This window comes from Musca domestica, unplaced genomic scaffold (genome assembly GCF_030504385.1).
Source record: "Musca domestica strain aabys unplaced genomic scaffold, Musca_domestica.polishedcontigs.V.1.1 46, whole genome shotgun sequence".
Lineage (NCBI taxonomy): Eukaryota > Metazoa > Arthropoda > Insecta > Diptera > Muscidae > Musca > Musca domestica.
The window spans coordinates 5,450,445-5,472,493 of NW_026712336.1; the positions used below are offsets into that span (position 1 = coordinate 5,450,445).

At 35.7% G+C, this 22,049-nt stretch overlaps 1 protein-coding gene across 2 annotated transcripts; it reads left to right on the forward strand.

Moving 5' to 3' along the window:
- Positions 1–12,642: 12,642 nt before the first annotated feature.
- LOC131804571 (uncharacterized) lies at positions 12,643–15,401 on the forward strand. Of its 2 annotated transcripts, XM_059127610.1 has the most exons (5): positions 12,643–13,324; positions 13,397–13,518; positions 13,576–13,716; positions 13,776–13,988; positions 14,060–15,401. In XM_059127610.1, exons 1-5 carry the CDS (start codon positions 13,021–13,023, stop codon positions 14,606–14,608), a joined length of 1,329 nt encoding a protein of 442 aa, XP_058983593.1. In that variant the 5' UTR covers positions 12,643–13,020; the 3' UTR covers positions 14,609–15,401. The 2 variants fall into 2 exon arrangements, with proteins under 2 accessions (XP_058983593.1, XP_058983594.1); XM_059127611.1 differs by having other exon boundaries at positions 13,776–15,401.
- Positions 15,402–22,049: the final 6,648 nt, after the last annotated feature.

Here is a 22,049-nt window from a genome sequence, read left to right on the forward strand (position 1 = left end):
ATTAGCTGACATGTTAAAGAGAAAAAACTTGGGTCTAAGCGTAAGTTTACCTTTGTTATTTTGTTTTAGGTAGAAAATAATAAAATCTAAGAACCTACGTGGTTACCCCCCAAACCCAAATGTTACAGAACATAGGAAAATCATGTATTTGGACCAAATATGTGTATGACTAAATGCATCATGTATATGGTACAGCTGAAAATGCGTTTATGGAAAGTTGTGATTTATTTTGGAAAAGAAAACGGTTTTCTGGGTCATTCATAGAAGAAATTAAGGTATTTTATTCATGGAATACATTTAGTGGGTAAATTAACCTTAAACGGCCTTTGGGACGCCTTCTATAAATAGAGAACCTCTCGATGGTCCTCTATAGGAGAGCCTTTGAAGGCCTTTTTTTCTATCAAAGAGTTTTTGAATCTCTTTTTCCAATAAACTATCTTTTTAAGATCCTCTACTCAAAGAAAACCGAATCAAGTAATTTTAAAGGTTCTCTACTTTTCAGAAATATTTTGAACATTTTCAATTGGATTAAAGCAACTAGGTCAATTTAGCAGTAAGGAAAGGTCAAAAGTCGGCTGGGCTGGACAATGCGTATTTAGTAGAGCTTCCGTAACAAAGAAAGTTTATATTGGGAATTTATGTGAGGTAGATCATACAAACCATGAACCTTATTTGAATGCGTAACATGACTTTAGAGAAGTCATAATTTAGGAACAATATCCACCTCGGAATCGTTTTCCAAAAAAATTGACATAGGCTTTTGTACCCCTAGTACCAAATAACACTTCTGTTTAGTGCATGATATGACTTCGATAAGGATTATATTAACAACTATTTTTTGGAGCAATAGATATGCCGGACCGAGCTTCACCAAATGGAAAAAATCGGTTGAATATGAAAAAATCTATTGAATTTGTGCTGATATTGCATATATGGTGAGCAATAAACGAAAATTCGGATGAAGATGTATATCGAAGGTACATAAATGTTGATGAACCGATCTCGATAAAATTTGGCAGAGTTATTTCCAAAGTGCACCTGATGTCCGGTATCAAATGTCATTGTTGTGGAGTGCATATTATGAACGTGCCCCTCACATTCACGTTTAACACCAAATTGGATGAAACATATATATGGGAGATAAAGCTACATCTGAACCGATTTTCACCAACTGTATTCGGTAGCTCGTGCCAAAATTCAGGTCATTTGGAGTGATATTGGCCATTTGGTGCATAATAAACCTGAAATCAATTATGGATATATATGGGAGCTATATACAAATCCGATCCGATCTCAATAAAATTTGGTATTTCTGGGCTTTATCTGATAGCTGCTACCAAATGTTATTCTTCAAAAAAATCCTTATCGATAAGCAACTTTAATTTTTTTCCCACAGTAATTACAAAATGCCTCGTCGATTAATGCGAACGAAGAGCGACCATCGACCAAACTGCTGAACAACGAATGTTTTCTCATCGGAAAAAAACCAAATTCGGCAGTGCACCACTTTCGGTCAAGCGAAGCAACTCTTTAGCTCTTTTGAGTCTATTTGCTTTCTGTTGCGGTGTAAGTTCTTGCAGTTATTGGAATTTCAATGGTTTTACCCCGTGCTCATTTTTTTAAATCTGCCGAATGGGATATTCAGCTCCCGAGCCATTTTTCGGCCACTGCGACGCTGGCTTTGATCAAGTCCCTTCTTTACTTTTCGAACCATTTCTGCTGATGTTTCTGTTTTCTTCCGTCCACTTCCTTGACGTCGGTACCAGTATCGCGATAACGAGCGATGGTATGAGACAAAAGGTTTATTAACATTTAAATGCTAGAGTGCTCTAACGATAGCCACTTGTGGCTTTCGCGCCAAATATAAAGAAATCACACTATCACGCCTGAATTCCATCACGAATAACTTTTTCTCCGGAAAATTCTCATCAAAATGCTTTTGTACGCCTGTAAACAATATAATGAGCTGTCACTGGAATAATTAATTAATTATTAATTATGAAGCACGTGAATACCTCTGTCAAATTTTATCGAGATCGATTCAGATTTTGTCCGATATCAGGTTTACATATTGTGCACCAATTTGCTAACATCGCTTCAAATGGGCTGAACTTTGACACATTCGACGAGTTTAGTCAAGAAATAACTACTTTAAATTTGGTGAAAATCGGTTCAGATATAACAAGAGCTCCCATATATATATATATATATATATATGTTTCGTCCGATTTGGGATTTTAAGTCCCTCGCGTTCCACAAGAATGATATTTGGTACCAGATAACTTATGGAACTCATAAATAATATTGACAAGTTTAATCGAGATCGCTTCGGATTTAGATATAGGTCTCATACATATCTTTATTAGATTTTGGGTTTATTGTGCACCTAATTGCTAATATCAGCCCAAGTGGACTGATTTTTTTGCACTTCCGACGGAATTCAGTCTAGAAGCAAGTACATCAAATTTGGGGAAATCGGTTCAGATATAGCTAAAGCTCCCATATATATGTTTTTTTCAAACTTTAAGCACAAACTGTTAAATTATTCCGTTAAAAAATGAAGCTAAAAATAATAAAAATAGCGAATAATGGGAGGTACCGTTATATAGGGTCTACACGAAGATTTGAAACTTTGTAGATACTTTGTTATCAGATAAAATTCTACCTATATCAGCATCAAACGCCAACATTGAAATGATTCCGTATTTAAGAAGTTAGCCTGCACGGTCACAGGAGGGAGTAACCATTTCGAACTGTAAATGTCAAATTTAAAACCCTATCTGTCGAAAATGTGACAAAAACATCTAACCAGAGAATTTCGAGAGGTCCAATTATATGTAAACTACGCCAAAACTTGGGCTTATATGGACCAACTTCATCTAAATCGACAAAGAATTTTATGCTGAACAAGAATGTTTACTAGTTGTGGAGTCTGAATTGGATACTACAGGGAGTTGCAAACTAAATGACAAATTTAATATACCCTTCATACTATGGTAGAAGGTATAAAAAATCGAAATCGGTCCATATATAGCGGTTCCTTCCAAGTTTTGGTCCTTTCCGGCTTTTCAAATAGCCCTCCGAAATGGTTACTGTTTGTACATTTTACATGTAAAAAGTAGATTTTTTAACTTGAATATCTTATAACTCATTCCCTATAAACTTAAAAACAGAATTCTAGAAATCATCTTCAAATTAACTGTGCAGCAGTAAATCAATCACAATTTTCCGTTCACATCAAATATAATTAACAAGCTCTTTGGCTATTAACTTTTTGGACCCACATCTTGTGGTAAATGAAATATTATAACCAATATTCTAACAACTTATTTTCATCCAACACCAATAGAAAACATTTCAAACAATTTTTCTTCATTATCCACCTTTCAGAGCAAGTTAAGAACTCCTTTATAATCCATATTCATTCTTCCATGGTACGGATTCACACATGAACCAGCCAAACAGCAGATGACAAAGCCATGTTGGCCAATCCTTTTTTTTTTTTTTTTTTTTGACTTGTTCGTTACTACAAATATTGCAAATATTTACTTTTAATACCAGCATTACAACCCACGATTAATGTTACAGGAAATATTCGCTTCATCTCTGCAGTTATTTATTTTTTTCTCTTCTTTTTTGGCTGGCTGGTTTTATTTGTAATGGTCATGAAAGGCGCGAAAATTATTTCTAACAAATCTATGACTTTAGACCAGACCATGACCACTGTTGTCGTCGTCGTCGTCCTAGGTGATGCTGTCGTAACATGACCGCGGGCATTAAATGACCATGCATGTGAGTGAGCGGCAGGAGCGTAGTTACCTATTCACTTGGAAAATATTTTTAATTTATTTAATATTTGAAGATTTTATGGCCACATCCTTGCCTTTTAGTGTCGCATTTTGTTAGATTACGAATGAAAGACCTTAACAAACATGTTTATACAAGCAGAATACACATCGTCATCATCCTCATCATCCCAATGCCCACCATATGAATTCATATGAATTTACATGGTCCGACAGTCCACAATGCCAGCCAATAACATCAAGCAAACAACAATAACAACCACACCAACAACTCCAAACAACAAATCGAATGGCAACCATTCTGCCGCAAGAAAGATGACACTTAACAAATGATACCATAAATGTTAGTAATGATTGTTTGGTGCAACAACTCGTTGCAATGTCCAAGCATACACACACATACGTATGTACATCTATGCAGGATAGAAGCGAAATAAGATGTGCACGCTTTTCGGAAATGTCTCTAAAGTCAATGGACATTGAAATTTACAACACATATTAATTGTGGTTAAAGCTAGAAATGACTTAAGTCACATTCTCATGGAATTGTTTATTCAGGGAAATGACTGGGCAAATTTTCATATCCCCCCACCAAACTTTGTCAATTTGTAACCCCTAGGTATAATCACGACACATATTCATTAGTAAAATGGACAATTTCGGTCTGCGTTTTCGTACTGCCCCATATTACTATACCTTCCGATATTTGGTACTTTGATGATTTAATTTTTATACCCTACACCACAAGGTGGTCAGGGTATTATGTCTTTGTGTATTTGTTTGTAACAGGCAAAAGGAAACGAGATAGACCCATAGTTCCTTTTAATGATCTGCATAGAATCACATTCTGAGTCGATTTATGCATGTCCGTCCGTCCGTCTGTCCGTCCATCTGTCTGTCCGTCCGTCTGTCCCTGTACTTTGTAAACAAAGTACAGTTCGCATTTATTGCCTATATTGGCACTTACAACCAAATTGAGTCTAGAAGCTAGTATGTCAAATTTGGTGATCTGTTCAGATATAGCTATAGCTCCCATATATACTGTTCATCCGATTTGTTATATTTGTTACCCACAGCCGTAACTCCGTAATAACGATATTCGGGGAAATATATGGAATATAGCCGAGAAATATCTTTGCCTAATTTTATCGAGATCGGTTACGATTTGAATATAGCCCCATATATATCTTTATCCGATTTCAAATTAATTGTGCACCAAATGGGTAATACAAGTCCGAATTTAAAAGATACAAATGCTTCGGCATATTTAGTCCCTTGAACTTTAAATTATAATTATAATCATAGCGTGTATGATTGAATTCTCCCATAAAAACTTTTAATAGTTATGCGGAGCTTAACTAAATTTGCAGTAGTGATTTCAGGGTTTTTGTGCACCAAATGGCTAATATCAGTCCAAATGACCTGAATTTCGTCACATCCGACACAATTCAAACTAGAAGTAAGTACATCAAACTTGGTAAAAATCCCACCTATATACTTCATCCGATTTTGAGTTAAATTCCCTCACATTCGTAATATGCGCCGCACAAGCGTGATATTTGGTACTAGATATAAGATACAGCCCAGAAATACCTCTGCAAACTGTTATCGAGATTGGATCATATTTGAATAAAGCTCCCATATATATCTTCATCCGATTTTGGGTTAATTGTGCACCAATTGGACAATATCACTCCAGAAGTCCTGAATTTTAGCACATCCAACCGAATTCAGTCTAGAAGCAAATATATCAATCCAGATATATAGCTATAGCTCCAATATATATGATTCATCCGATCTGGAGTTGTAAGTCCTTCACATGAGTAATATCCACTCCACTCATCCATTTAGATATATAGCTATAGCTCCAGTATATATGATTCATCCGATCTGGAGATTTAAGTCCTTCACATGAGTAATATGCACTCCACAAGAATAAAAAATTTGGTACCGGGTATCAGATAAAGCCAGAAAATACATCTGTCAAATTTTAACGAGGTCGGTTCAGATTTTTATATAGCTTCGATATATATCTTCAACCGATTTTACGGTTATTGCTCACCGTATGCAGGATGAGATGAAACAACTGCAACCAACTTCAGACTGCTGTCATTTCTAAATCACTCGGCCGACAGCTGTTAAAATTATTCCAGTTACAGCTCATTATATTGCTTACAAGCGTACAAAAGCATTTTTGGGAGAATTTTCCAGAAAAAAGTTATTCGTGATGTAATTCAAGCGTGATAGTATGATTTCTTTTTATTTGGTTTGAAAACCACAAGTGGATATCGTTAGAGCACTCCAGTATTAAAATGTGAATAAATCTTTTGTGTCCCGTACCATCGCCCGTTACCGTGATACAGGTAGCGTAGTCCGACGTGAAGAAAGTGGACAGAAAAAACATCAACATCAGCAGAAATGGTTCGAAAAATAAAGAAGCCGCGTCACAGTGGCCGAAAAATGGCTCGAAACCATTCCATTCGGCAAATATTGAAAAATGAGCTCCGGGTAAAGCCATTGAAATTCCAAAAAGTGCAAGAACTTACACCGCAACTGAAAGAAAATAGACTCAAAAGAGCTAAAGAGTTGCTTCGCTTTGGCGAAAGAGGTGAGCTACCGATTTTGGTTTTCTCCGATGAGAAAACATTCGATGTCCAGCAGTTCGTAAACACACAAAATGATCGTGTTTACTTGCCTAAGAGGTCAGCCGAAAATGTGCACCTTCGGTTGACCACCAGAACTCAAGCGCCGGCCATGGTGATGGTATGGGCCGCCCTAACAGCCAATGGTCGCTCTCCGGTCGTATTAATCGACCGTGGCATCAGAATACATGCCGAATATTATCGCGAATATATGCTGTAGTGTGTATTAAAGCCTTGGGCACGCAAACATTTTGCCGCAGACCTTGGACATTCCAACAGGACTCAGAACGCGCTACCCAAGAATGGTTACAAAATGAGGTTCCTCGCATCATTTCCAGCACACAATGGCCTCCGAAATCTACGGATACCAATCCGTTGGACTATCGTGTCTGGTGTATTTTTGAAAGCACGGTTGGCACTATAAAATAACAAAGTGTCCATTGCCTCATGCAATCGCTTCGCCGGGAATGGGCCAAAATACCGCAGAGCAACATTTGGGCAGCGTTTGACGTCTTCATTGGCCATTTGAAGGCCATAATTCGTGCCAAGGTTGACCAATTTGAACAAATCTAAAATTATTCTTAATTTTGATGCTATTTCCGACTTTTTTTGCTTTAATTCTTTAATTCAATAAAAGTTAAAACAAGTTAAAAAGTATCAGTCGGTATTGCCGGCATATATACCCTCAGCCTATGTTCGATTATTTAAATATATTTTGACTAGTGTTAAGATTATTCAAACGTTTGACCCTCTATGGAGCAAATCCCGAAGGAATGGGCCAATAGTGCTCATTTCCTATCGGACCCAAAAATATGATATAAATATTTCGACAGATGTGCCAAGTCTAAATGGAATCGGATGTTAATTTGGCATTTTATGAGCTTGATGGGTACTCAAAATTTCAATATTTTGTGGGGGAGGTACAGAAGGAGTGGACCGATGTATTCCCCCTTCACACCAGACCATGGGTTAATACAAATATTAGGATGTGTGAAATTTGAAGACAATCGGACTTTTACATCACATTTAATGAGATTGTAATTATTCAAAATTTTGACCATTTGTGGGGCAGGTGCTTGATGGAATGGACCGATATTGTCCATTTTCACACCTGACCTAGCACTGACGCAAATATTAGGATTTGCAAAGTTGGAGCAAATTCCGATTACCCTTTCTCTTTCTGTGCAAAAATATATTTTTTGAAAATTTCGACCTTTTGTGGGGGAGGTACCAGAAGGAGTGGACCGATATTGTCCATCTCCGAACTCGATCTAAGTTTGACAAAAATATTACGATGTAGCCAATTTGGACCAAATCGGATACTCCCTTCGAGAGTTATCGTGCGCACCAACCAGACAGACAGACAGACAGACGGACGGACGGATATAGCTAGATCGACTCCAAATGTTCTGAAACGGATTTGGTCCAAAGAGACCTTGGGTCTAAAACCGTTATTCCGACTAGGCACGTTTTGGCCGTATCAAATGATATATACCCTCTGTAGCCATATGGCTGAGGGTATAAAAAAAAAGAAAAATGATAATTTGAATTTGTTGCAGTTTTTTATCTCACGCTGTATGTAATATCCGCGCAAATTGTGTAGATTTTTTTAATAAAACCTAATTTTATCATTTGGTGATATTCCGGGAGCTCTACTAAGTACGCACAGTGATTTAGGTACCATACAGTCGACCTTACTGGATTTTTAATTCTTTATTTTTATGAATTTGGTGAGTTAGCATGTTTTCCTTTTCACCAACCGTCAAAATATTCTTCATACACTCAAATATGTAAGCGCATACATATGTAATACCGGCATAATTTTGGTTAGCCGATTGTGGTGCGGTGGTTCTGAGCGAGACTATTGCATTTGCAATCCCAATCGTTGTTATTGCTGTCGATATCTTCGTTGTTGTCGTCGTTCTTGTCTTCAAATAAATGGTTACCAAAGTGTAGACATTATAATGTTGGCAAAACATTTCTGAAGAAATATTGAAGTTGTTCTGGCAAATGGGAGTTGATTATGAGGGCTTTTACATGCCAAAAGGATTCCGCATTTGTGCATGTACGGCAACAACAATTCCGATCATTGACACATCGACAGAAAATAATTTAATTGATATTTTTCATTTTTTCCAGGTTGTGGACAAAACGATTAGCTGAAAATTAAGAAGAGAGGCCGTAATGAAATTTTATGAAGGTGGCATTGAACGAAATTTGTGAAATGCTATAGAATTGAATATATGTGTGAGGAATGTGTTGATCGAAAGCGTAGAGGGAAGAAAGCTCAGTTATGTTATTGTAAAATTGAGTTTGATGTGGGGCTCCATAGAACTCCATGGAACCGATAATGCAACACAAGCTGATGCCTAAGACACAATAAACTTATATACATATTTTTAATAAATTTAAAGGTACGGTAACATTTTTTATTAAATCATTTAAACAAATCCTTGTAAAAATATTCTTTAAAAATTCCGAAATTTGAACCTGTCTTTATGATTATTTCTCAGAAATATCAGGGGGAACAATCTGTCTTAAAAAATATTTTTTAAAGTATTAAAATATTAAGGATTCTGTCTAACATCTTTTTAAAAATAAACCAGTAAGGAAAGCTCAAAAGTCGGGCGGGGCCGACTATATGATACCCTACACCACTATGCATATTTAGTAGAGCTCTCGTAAAAAGGTTTATACAGGGCATTTCAGAGCTCTATGAGATATTTGGTACAAAATCAAAATCTATCTAATTCTATCGTGCATTTTACGAACTATAGCTATCTCTGAACCGGGTTTCTCCAAATTTTACGTATAATCTTCTAGACTGGTGATTTGGGCTGATATTGACCATTTAGTGCACATTTAACCCGAAATCGGATGAAGATATATATGAGAGCTATATCCAAATCTGAACCGATTTCGATAAAATTTAAAACAGCTATTCCTGTGCTCCATCTAATACCTGGTACCAAATATCACGGTTGTGGAGTGAATATTACGAATGTATGGGACTAAAACTCTAAATCGGATGAAACATATATATGGTTGCTATATCTATATCTGAACCGATTTTCACTAAATTTGATATACTTGCTTCTAGGCTGAATTTGGTCCGATGTACTAAAATTCAGTCCATTTGGACTTATATCGGCCATTTGGTGCACAATTAACCCGAAATCGGATGAAGATATATATGGGAGCTATATCCAAATCTGAACCGATTTCGATAAAATTACAAACAGCTATTTCTGGGCTGTATCTTATATCTGGTACCAAATATCATTCTTGTGGAGTGCATATTACGAATGTGAGAGGCTTAAACACCAAGTCGGATGAAAGATATATATGGGAGCTATAGCTATATCTGAACCGATTTTCTCCAAATTTGATATACTTGCTTCTAGGCCGAACTCGGTTGGGTGTGCCAAAATTCAGGTAATTTGGACTGATAGTGGACATTTGGTGCACATTTAACCCGAAATCGGATGAATATATATATGGGAGCTATAGCTGTTTCTGAACCGATTTTCTCCAAATTTGTTGTATTTGCTTTAAGGCTAATCTCGGTCACATGTGCCAACATTCGGGCCATTTGGGGGTCAATTAACCCGAAATCGGATGAAGATATATATATGAGAGCTATATCCAAATCTGAACCGATTTCGATAAAATTTAAAACAGCTATTTCTGTGCTCCATCTAATACCTGGTACCAAATATCACGGTTGTGGAGTGCATAGTAGGAATGTTAGGGACTTAAAGATCAAATCGGATGAAAGATATATATGGGAGCTATAGCTATATCTGAACCGATTTTCTCCAAATTTGATATACTTGCTTCTAGGCCGAACTCGGTTGGGTGTGCCAAAATTCAGGTAATTTGGACTGATAGTGGACATTTGGTGCACATTTAACCCGAAATCGGATGAATATATATATGGGAGCTATAGCTGTTTCTGAACCGATTTTCTCCAAATTTGTTGTATTTGCTTTAAGGCTAATCTCGGTCACATGTGCTAAAATTCGGGCCATTTGGGCTGATATTGGCCATTTGGTGCACATTTAACTCGAAATCGGGTGAAGATATATATGGGAGCTATATCCAAATCTGAACCGATTTCGATAAAATTACAAACAGCTATTTCTGGGCTGTATCTTATATCTGGTACCAAATATCATTCTTGTGGAGTGCATATTACGAATGTGAGAGGCTTAAACACCAAATAGGATGAAAGATATATATGGGAGCTATAGCTATATCTGAACCGATTTTCTCCAAATTTGATATACCTGCTTCTAGGCCGAACTCGGTTGGGTGTGCCAAAATTCAGGTAATTTGGACTGATAGTGGACATTTGGTGCACATTTAACCCGAAATCGGATGAATATATATATGGGAGCTATAGCTGTTTCTGAACCGATTTTCTCCAAATTTGTTGTATTTGCTTTAAGGCTAATCTCGGTCACATGTGCCAAAATTCGGGCCATTTGGGCTGATATTGGCCATTTGGTGCACATTTAACCCGAAATCGGATGAAGATATATATGGGAGCTATATCTAAATTTGATCCGATTCTCACCAATTTCAATAGGGTTCGTCCTTGGGCCAAAAAATATTGTTTGGAAAATTTCATCTCAATCGGATAATAAATGCGACCTGCATTTTGTTCACAAGAATACATGGACAGACGGACGGACGGACGGACGGACGGACATGCATAAATCGACTCAGAAAGTGATTCTATGAAGGTTCTCAAAAGTAACTATGGGTCTATCTCGTTTCCTTCTCCATGTTACAAACAAATGCACAAAGACATAATACCCTTACCACTATGTGGTGTAGGGTATAAAAAAAAGAATTGGATAAATCAAATCCTTGGAAGAATATATATATTTTTCAAATTTTAGAACTAAGCCCTGTCTTTACAAATATTTTTCAGAAATAGCAGAGAAAGTAATCTGTCTTAAAGAACGTGTTTTTTATATTTTTATACCCTCCACAATAGTATGGAAGGGTACAGGGTTGCCCATATTCGACGGACCTTTGGGCCCATTCCAATCGACGAAGCTTGTCCACAGGCAACATTCTTTGCGTCAATTGAATTTTGTACGGGAACACATGAAAATCAATGCGAATAATCCGTTGTAAAGTGGACCGAGCCATGCCCAACTGTTGAGAACGGCGTTTTTGGGATGTTCTTGGGGACCTCTCAACACTGGCTCGTACGGCAGCGATATTCTCGGCCGATCGCCTTGGTCGACTTTTATATGGCCTCTTCGGATTAGAAAGAGCCTTACCAGTCGAAAATTTTTCGTATAAACGCTTAATGGTGTTCTTAGAAGGCGCACTTCTCACATTTTTTAATGTTTTAAAAGCACGTTGAGTTTTCACAATTGACTTCTTCTGTTGAATGTAAATTTCAGAGCGCTCCCGTGGCGTGTATTGGTTCATGGTAAAAATCTGCTTGGACTGACGCTTCAAACGCAATATGTCATTAAGCAATGTTACATCTCTGTCAAAAGTTATGGTGTTGCCAGATGGGTCCGTCGAATATGGGCAACCCTGTATATTAAGTTTGTCATCCCTCGAAATATTTAGACCCCACAAAGTTTATCTCTACTTCATCAGCATAAAATTCTTTGTTGATTTAGCGATATCCGTCCGTCTGTTAATTTTTGGAAATCACTCTAGCTTTTGAACGAAATGAAGTAGGTGGATAAAATGTTACTGAGATGTTTGTTTGGTCCGCAGCACTTTTGGTATTGAAAATAGGCTATATTGCACCAAGTTTTGGTATAACCCGACAGATTAAAGGTTTTTTGTGTGTTTTAGTCAAATCAAATCTATTGCCAGTTTGTGTTCCGTGTATGTAGGAAACATCCTTGCAGAGAATTGTACATATAGGTTCAAGATTTGGTATAAACCCTATATAACTGTACCTCCAGATTTTCTGTATTTTAATGATTTGTGTCACAGTTTTCACCGAAATTGTTCCACATTTGGTATGTATCTTAAGCTATTGTATATCTTAAACGTGGTAAATGGAGTTTGTAATACGGATCTTCTTCTCTGGCAGATAATTGTCTGAAAAGGTCCACATTTTCGTATAGCCACATATAACTGTAACACCTGATATTTGAAATATTTAATAACTTAGCGACATTCTTTAACGTACGTCTTTCCGAAACCTACACTGAGGGAAAAATCCCGTTGCGAAATCAAGCACGTATGTTGTCATTTTCGCAACGACCCGTTGTTATATTTTTCAACAACGGCTGTTGGTGAATTGTGCACGAACGTGCTCAAATTGACACCGAGACGTGGTCAACTTTCGGTACCAACAACAGCCGTGCTTAATTTGTCCATTTGTAATATTGGTAATTGCAGCCGATTACACACGAGTAAAAAATGACAACGGTGGTGCATGATTCACACACGGTCGTTGTCAATATGACACCGGTCGTGTATGAATTATGCACCACCACCTGCATAATGATGCACCACCGTTGTTACTTTGTACACCGACGTGCATGAATCGTACACGATCGTTGCCATTTTAGCAACTACCGTGTATGAATCATGCACCACCGTTGTCATTTTTTTTACTCGTGTGCAATCGGCTGCATATTTACCATTTTTTCCGTGTTATTGAAAGAGAAAGGACGCATTGTGCAAAAAATTTATTGAAAATGAATAATAATTCGCAAGATCCTCAAAATATCATTGGTGAGTTGTTAGAAATCGATGGCAATATTGTTGTGGTTCGCGATACAAACCATTGCAGCAGTCAAGATGCGGAAAACAATGAGGACGATTATATGTTAAGGGAGTTCTTAAAAGGAATAAATATGGAGTCGCTTTTTGAACAATTAAAAGGTAAGTAAATAAAAATGAATTTTTCAGTTAATCAGTGTAATTAACAAAGAATTTTCTTTTTTGTTCTTTTAGCATCACATGTAACATTTCGCAGCTTGCAGTACTTGAAAAAAGAAGATTTAAAGGAAGCAGTGCCACCATTGGGACTGCGTGTTGAATTCAGAGAAAAGCTCTTTGCTTGGAAAAAACGAAAGGTACGTATTATTTGTTTTACAGAGTTGAACTCAGTATTAATATTGTCATAACAATAGCTCGGGATTGATGACGAAACTATGTCAGTTCCATCTAAAATAGGTGAATGGTGGAAACGCAACGAGACACCTGCAAGTACTCCTGGTACTCCCGACACTACAGGTTCGAACTGCTCAAAAGCCAAAGGAATTTTGTCAGAGGTAAGGTAAGAGTAATATTTGTGTAAGCATAGTTAATGTAGTTTTTTTATTTAATATAGGATCTAACGGAATTGTTAACACATACCTCGAAGGGGAAACTAGCGCTTGAATGTAGTAGCGTTAATAAGAAATTAAGTGACGAGCAAAGAGATGATATAATTAATATAATTATTGAAGATATTTTAACCAACAATGTTACTCTTTACACTCAAGACTATATGCGCATATTGGATGAAATTTGTTCCGTTTTTCCTCTTGAAAACGAAATGAGGGTAAGATTAACAATATAAACAACGTATCTGATTATGTAGTTTCTTAACTTATAATATGTCTTTATTTTTAGGATTATTATTACATTTCAAGAAAAGGAAAGAACAACGCAAGCGGAAAACTTTATGCCAAGTATAGAAACAAGAAGTCCAAAAGAATAAAGCTTTTGATTTCCGAGCCTAGCACAAGCAAAGCAGCAACTCACACATCTCCTAATTTTTGTAACAAAGATGTTCCCGAAATTGATGAATCAGTTGAAAATTCATTGAAAGCTTCCTTACTAAGAGAATGTAATGATTGGGGATCGATCTGCGAAAAATGGAAAAGATCTTTTAACATACGGCAAAGAGATATAAAAAATTTAAGTAGCCATACATTTCTCCTTGAATGGACGAAGTTGTCCGATGCAAGAGCTTCAGAATTGGTAAGTAGCCATGAGCTATTTATTTGTATATGGATACTAATGTTTCGTTTTAGGTCAACATTGATTTCGATATTATGTATCCACAGAAAGGCAATCTTCTACTTTCTAAATGGGACCAATTTAAGAAAAAAATTTACAATTATTATGGGAAAAATATTCATAACGAACATTGCAAACAACTCTTCGCAAATGTTTTGACGGCAAGCAGCATAGGTAAATTTTAATTCCTGATTTATCATAAACATTAAAAGTAATATTTATTTTATATTTCGGTTGCAGATGCTCAAGATTATATATACGCAATACTGTTGAATTCAGTTTTACCATCACCTGCTAGGTTTAAATGTGGAAACGGTAAATTACGAAAAAAAGTAACAATAGCTGATTCGCAGGAAAGTTTCGTACTGCGACTACCGACAATTAACGATTATAAAAGGCAAATTGATACAGTCACTGAAAAGTATTACAATGCTGGATTAACTATACAGCCATTTATAATTGTGGAGGGTTTGTCCGATTTCAATATAAAAGGTTTTTATGTTTTTTTTAACCACAATTTGTTAAAATTTCAATCGTTCCTCGAATGTTTAGATACATGTTTTAAAATTTTTCATGCACTTTCTTTAAAATATCCAAATGCCTGCCAAATTCCATGGATTTTTATCCAAAAATATTTTTATGAAATTAATACTGTATATGATATAAAATCAGTTAATTTGACTTCACTTATTAATTTCTGCAACAATAATTAAAGTACAATTCAAAATGTATATTTGCTTTCGTTGCCGTAAGCATTTTGATAAGGCAAATCTTTTAATAGCTCATTTGAAAACAGACCATTTAATGTCCACTAAATTTTTAAAAGTACAATGCGTTCAGGACAACTGTAAGCAAACATTTACAAAATTTACGTCATTCAGAATTCATTTAGAAAAACTTCACAAGAATCACACAAAAGCTCCACCAATGGTTAAAGCCATTAATGTGCCAGTTGAAATGTCATCATCAAAAGAAAATGATTATACAAACAGTGAAACTGTTATTAACAACAATACAATAGAAAAGGATTTAAATGTTTTGAAAAAGAAAACCTTATATCTGTCTTTACAATTACATGGTCAAAGCTATATGCCTAGAAATCATGTTATAGAAATACAACATTCTGTTTCAATTCTGCTTTCATCCATTTCATGTACAATTGAAAAATATATAACTGATCATCCAAATTATGAAGACTTAAGGTACTTACTAAACTTTTGTAAAAATCCTTTCGAAGAAACTAGAACGGAATATAGACTTTTAAAAATTTTAAAAGAACTAAACTTTTATGATGATCCAAAGGTTTATGTAATTAGCAATCAAGTCTCGGAAATTGTTATCAGCGGAAATCCCAGTTTAGGTCCAAAGTTATCCAATATTTATATAATGCCACTGAAATTCATGATAAGTGCCCTTTTTAAAATTCCAAATCTCTTAGATTTGACATTAGAAAACTCCAAAAAATTCCTAAATTCACCTGTTTTACAAAATTTTACAAACGGTGAGTTATATAAAACTAAATTATTAAAATATCAGTACAATTTAGTTATTCCCTATGTCCTTTACATGGATGATTTTCAAATTAATAATCCTCTTGGAACCCATACATTTTCCATATGTGGTTGTTATATTAGCTTTCCTTCAATGCCACAGCACTTGTTGTCAAAACTTGATTATATATTAACTGCTGCGTTTATACCATCAAAGGATTTAAAAGAACGTGGAAATGAAGTTTCATTTCACAATCTTGTAGAAGAGTTAAAAATTCTAGAAGAAGGGGTTGAAATTTGTGTTCAACAAAGTGTTCAGAAGGTGCATTTTATTTTAGGTGTAATTATTGGAGATAATTTAGCAGTTAATAGTATTTTAGGCTACGTGCAATCATTTAACTCTAAAAGATTTTGCCGGGTATGTAGAAGAAAAAAGTCCCAAATGCAATTCGACGCAATTCAGCATTTAGATAGTTTAAGAAACCAAGAGAATTACAACTCAAATGTATTGGAAAATAATTTTCAAGAAACAGGTATTAAAAACAAGTGTATCTTCGAATCTTTACCAAATTTTAACGTCACTGAAAATTTTTGTTTTGATATTATGCATGACATTTTCGAGGGCATATGTGTCTACGATATGTCTAATGTAATTCTCGGGCTGATTCAAGAAAATATTGTTACGTTAGATTGTATTAACAGCAGAAAATCTTTATTCCAATTTGGAGAAATTGAAGTGGGAAATAAATCTGGACCACTAGATTTATGTAGATTGAAAAACTATAACTTAAAAATGACAGCTAGTGAAACTATGTGTTTTACTAATTTTTTACCTTTAATGGTAGGCGATTTAATTCCTTTCTCCAACGATCACTGGAAAGTTTTTATAATATTATTACAAATAATCGATTTACTTTTAAGACCAAGTTATATAGAAGACGATTTAATAAAATTGGAAGAATTAATTAGAGATCACCATTCACTTTATATAACATTATACGGTTCGTTAAAACCGAAACACCACTTTCTTGTCCACTATCCCACAGCTATCCGAAAATGTGGTCCCCTTAAATATCTCTGGAGCATGAGATTCGAAGCTAAACACAAGGAAGCAAAAGCCTATTTAGGAAATACTACATCAAGAGTAAATCCCTGTCGTTCATTATCTATTAAGTCTGGATTGAAATTTTCCAATTTTTTATTAAAACACGAAGATAACTTAGAACCAAATGTTATCATTAATACGCATACCATCGAAGATTTGGCAAAAGAGGAATATTGTTACAAAAAAAGTAGGCCAGTTTTAAATTACCAAAATTGCAAAGTGTCTGATGACATTTTTTTTAAGGGAACTAGGTATAAAAAAAACTATTATTTAGCAACAAATAATGCCGCAATTGAACTTTTCAAAATTAAACATTTAATAATTGAAAATGAAAATGTTTACATTTTATGTAACCAAGTAAAAGTTAAAAACTTTGATTACCATTTACAATCGTATGAAGTTGGTTCTCTGAATGAGGATACAATTTTTTTAATACCAATTTTAGATTTTATTACTTACCCATTTCACTTATATCCTATGAATAATGGAAAAGTTTATTTCAGATTTAAGTTAATTTAATTTGTTTCTATACATTGAATATATGTAATTCGAATTGTTTTGTTAAATCAAATATGTATTTATATTGAATTTATGTAATTGGTTTCGTTCAATAAAATACTTTTCAAAAAATGTCGTTTCTTCTACTAAGGGTATAAAATGGAAAAGGAACGGATATCAAAAAATGACCACCATTGATTTCAATCTGACAACGGGCGTTGACAATCCGACAACGGAGCGTTGACAATCTGACAACGAAGCGTTGACGATCTGACAACGAAGCGTTGACAATCTGACAACGGGGCGTGCTCGAAATGACCACGTATGTGCTCATTTCATGCACATCTGTTGTTGAAATCGTTGCCAAAATCTCGGTGTCAAAATGACAACAGCGTGCTCATTTTGACACCAAACGTGGTTGATACACTATCATACACGGATGTGGTCATTTCATACACGGATGTTGTCATTTTTTCTCTGGGTGTAGGTATTCCCTGCCTTACCCCCTGGTAAACATTACCATCGTTCTCCACTAATAAATAACCGTTGTTTTTATAAAAACAACAATAAAGGAATAAAGCAACAACAAAGTACTGAATAGCAATCGCTCAACTGGTAACAATTCAAGACGAGTCGACATAGGATTACGCATGAGATTGAAGTTGAGGACAATGCAGAACCCTTGCATTTTTGGAGTGCGATCGAATAAATTAAGCGGGTAAATTAGACCACACCTTTATATTTCTGCTTGGGTACCCATCATTATGACATAGGCCGTACATATAGGACGAACACCACCTGCCAAAAACCAAAGGTAACTGTATGGAATTATTTCAAAAACGAAATCGACAAAAATGGATTTGGACCTAAGGTGTTTTCCTATCTAGTACTAAAATAAGTGACTGATCAAGAAGTAATGCCAAGACCAAACGGCTGAAGCTATAAGCTATAAACCATTTACTATTATGTGAACGGATAGATCTAAAAACTTGAAATTTGCTAAGAGAATGAAGGTTGGTTCTCCTCTCCAGGGAGCTCCCATATAACGGCACCTCACGAATTTCGGTTTTTCGAAGGTTTCTGTCATTGGTTATTTTTTATACCCTCTATGGAAGGTATATTAAGTGTGTCATTCTATTTGTAATGCCTCGAAATATACATTTTAGACCCTACAAAGTATAAATATATATATTTGATCAGCATAAAATTCTATGTCGATTAAGCGATGTCCGTCTTCCTGTCCGTCTGCGGAAATAACTCAAGCTTCCGAAAATGAAGTAGGTTAATTAAATTTTGCTCAAATGTGTATTATGTGTGGTATTGAAAATGTGTGATGTAGGTCCACGTTTTGATATAGCCCCCATATAACGGTACCTCACGATATTCGGTACTTTGGTGATTTAAATTTGGTAGTTAAAGTTCGCAGTGTGTACTACAGCGTATGACAAAAAATTGCCTGTGCAGGTCCACGTCTTCTTATAGCCTCTATATAACGGTACCTCCCGATATACAGTATTCGGTATTTTGATGATTTTAGCGACATTATTTACCTAATTTTTTCGGTATTTTTAAGATTTTAACAGAATTTTTAAAAGATTTTATTTTATTTATTTTTTTTTTTTTTTTAATTGCAAAAATCATTCCAAATGGTGGAGGGTTATCAAAGATCGGCCCGGCCGAACTTACAGCTATTTTAATTGTTTTTAATTATAACATATTGATATTCTTAGTAAACATACATATTCCATTGTTTTCACTATTTCATTTTACTTTGATAAACATTGATGGAGATCGAAGGATTTATATCAGCAGAAATGTAGCCTTCTTGTTGGAGATTATATTATAACTAGACTCAACTTGAAAACTATAGTTTTTGCCTCACATCCATCTCCATATTTCTCGTGGTCGCCGCTTATCCACTGTAGAGTGTTGCGAATCGAAAAAGGTGTGCAATTTCGGCGTCATTTTTGAGGGTGTCACCAATTTCGGCCCCAAAATATGATGTGTGATTTTTATTGAATTCTGTACATAATATCTGCCGATTCTTTCATTATCTGCTTCGCAGCTTGATTGTGTGGTATTTTTTCATTTCTTTTATTTCACTTTCTTTGGGAAACAACCCACACATAATGATATGTCGTTGTTTTTTCCTTTTTGGAGGATCCTTATGAAAATATCCCCAACCAAACTTTCTTAAGAAACCGCAAAACGTTATCCAATGCTGTTGACGAAACTCAGCGCCCATCCAAACACCACAATCAAGCCACAAAATTTAACCAAAACAGAAAAAGAACGAAAAATAAAAGAAGTGGAAAACAAGCTTATTTTTGGGTTCGTTTATGTGGCCGGGCTGTTGCAAAGGTTCGATCAGGATGGAGTCGGCGTCAAATGGCTCATTTGCCCTTTGGCAACTTTGTAATAATTGTTGCGCTTAGTTGTGTCGTGTGCAACATATGACAGCAACAACAACGATAACGGGCAACAGAACCGAAATCCTGCCGGCACCCCAACCACCAGCACCAGCACCACTACCACTGCCAGATGTAGATGTTAAATGACAACAGCAAACTGAGAGTAAACTGTGTGCAATTGCCACAGAAAAATGCTGTGATTGTTGTTTGAGCGCGTTTTAAGTTTCGTTGCAAATGATGTTGTTGTTGTTGCTGCTGCTGCACTGTTACTGTTGACTTGACTCGCTTCAGTTATGAAAAATGAACTTAAATTGCAAATTGTTGCACTTAAAGGTCTGTGAAGATGTTGATGAGGATGTTTTTTGTTGTCGCCATCGTTTTTGTTGTTGCTGTTCTTGGCAATTGCCTGCCTTAAATGCTTGTACCGTGCACTATACACCATAAGGAAGGGCTTCAACACTTTTTCAACGTCATTTCCCTGTTTCTTGTTGTTGCTGGTGGTGGCGGTGGTTGTCGTCGTCGTCTTCGTTGGCGCTTTTACTCTGCGAAGTTCATGTGAATGTGGTTTAGCTGGTACTGTTGGCTGTTTTTGTGATTGTTTCTGCTGTTGTTGTTGGTCTTACACAGCTTAACTAATTAAAACATAAACATGTTAAAACATTCATTATAATAAGAACATTTATGACTAGCATATACACGTACTTACGTACATATGTAGGTTTGATGTTATGGTTGGTTCTTTTTCTAAAGGGTGTTGCATTTGTGGCGTGATGAATTTCGGGACTTTTGATATTCAATTTGTCAAATACTGGGAAAACTTTTTGAACTAACTCTCATTAAGTTGATTGGCTGATAATTCGGGAGCTTTAGCTCGTTGTATCCATTCCTAGCCAAAACATTAATAGTGAATTAGAGGTAATCATAAACCGTAGAAATAGCTGCAATAACTAAAGTGGTTCATCTTCATCTCAGCAAAAATATATTCTGAAAATTGGAATCAGTAATTTTTTAATGTCTTCGTAGCGCTTTCTCTAATGGAGAATTCATCGCTAGTTGTTAACAAGTAAAAAAGCTCGGCCGAACTTTTAATACCCTCCACCATTTGGTATAAATTTGACAATTTCCAAAAAAATAAAATCCTTTAAAAATGCTGTTAAAATATTAAAAATTCCGAATGCCTTTACGACGACGTGGACTTGCATAGGCGACTTTTGTCATAAGTTATCACAATATTTAAATGCGAAACTTGAAGAAAAATATGTTTGTAATGTAGCTTAAATCATCAAAATACCAAATATAGGGGGTACCGTTATATGGGGGCTATACGAAGACGTGAACCTGCACAGACAGTTTTCTAGCATGGGCTGAAGTATCCATTACGAACTTCACATGCGAAATTTGAAATAATCCCGGTAAATAATGTCGCTAAAATCATCAAAATACCGAATATCGGGGGGTGAGGTATATGGGGCTATACGAAGACGTAGACCTACATGGCCCATTTTTTGTTTTATGCTGCAGTATCTATTAAGAATAAATAATGTCGCTAAAATCATCAAAATACCGAATATCAGGATGTACCGTTATATGGGGGCTATACGAAGACGTGAACCTGCACAGACAATTTTCTGACATGGGCTGAAGTATCCATTACGAACTTCACATGCGAAATTCGAAACGATTCCTGTGAAAAATGTCGCTAAAATCATCAAAATACCGAATATCAGGCTATATGATAACTTAAGCTTCTATCTCAATTTGTTCGAAAGATAGCGTGATTACAACAGACAGACAGATAGACAGACAGACAGACGGACATGACTGAATCGTCTTAGAATTTTACGCTGATCAAGAATATATATACATCGTTGGTTCTGACATGAGTATTTCGAGGAGTTACAAACGGAATGACAAAATTAATATACCCTCCATAGTATGGTGGAGGGTATAAAAACGATTGAAGCGCAACTTTTTCTCAGTGAAGTATGTGTGACGGTTGCACAGTTGGAAGCACCACGAAGTTAAGATCGTTAATGTTCGTATCTATTATTTCAGAGCATACAATTACGATCTCAATTCCATCTCACAATTAGTAT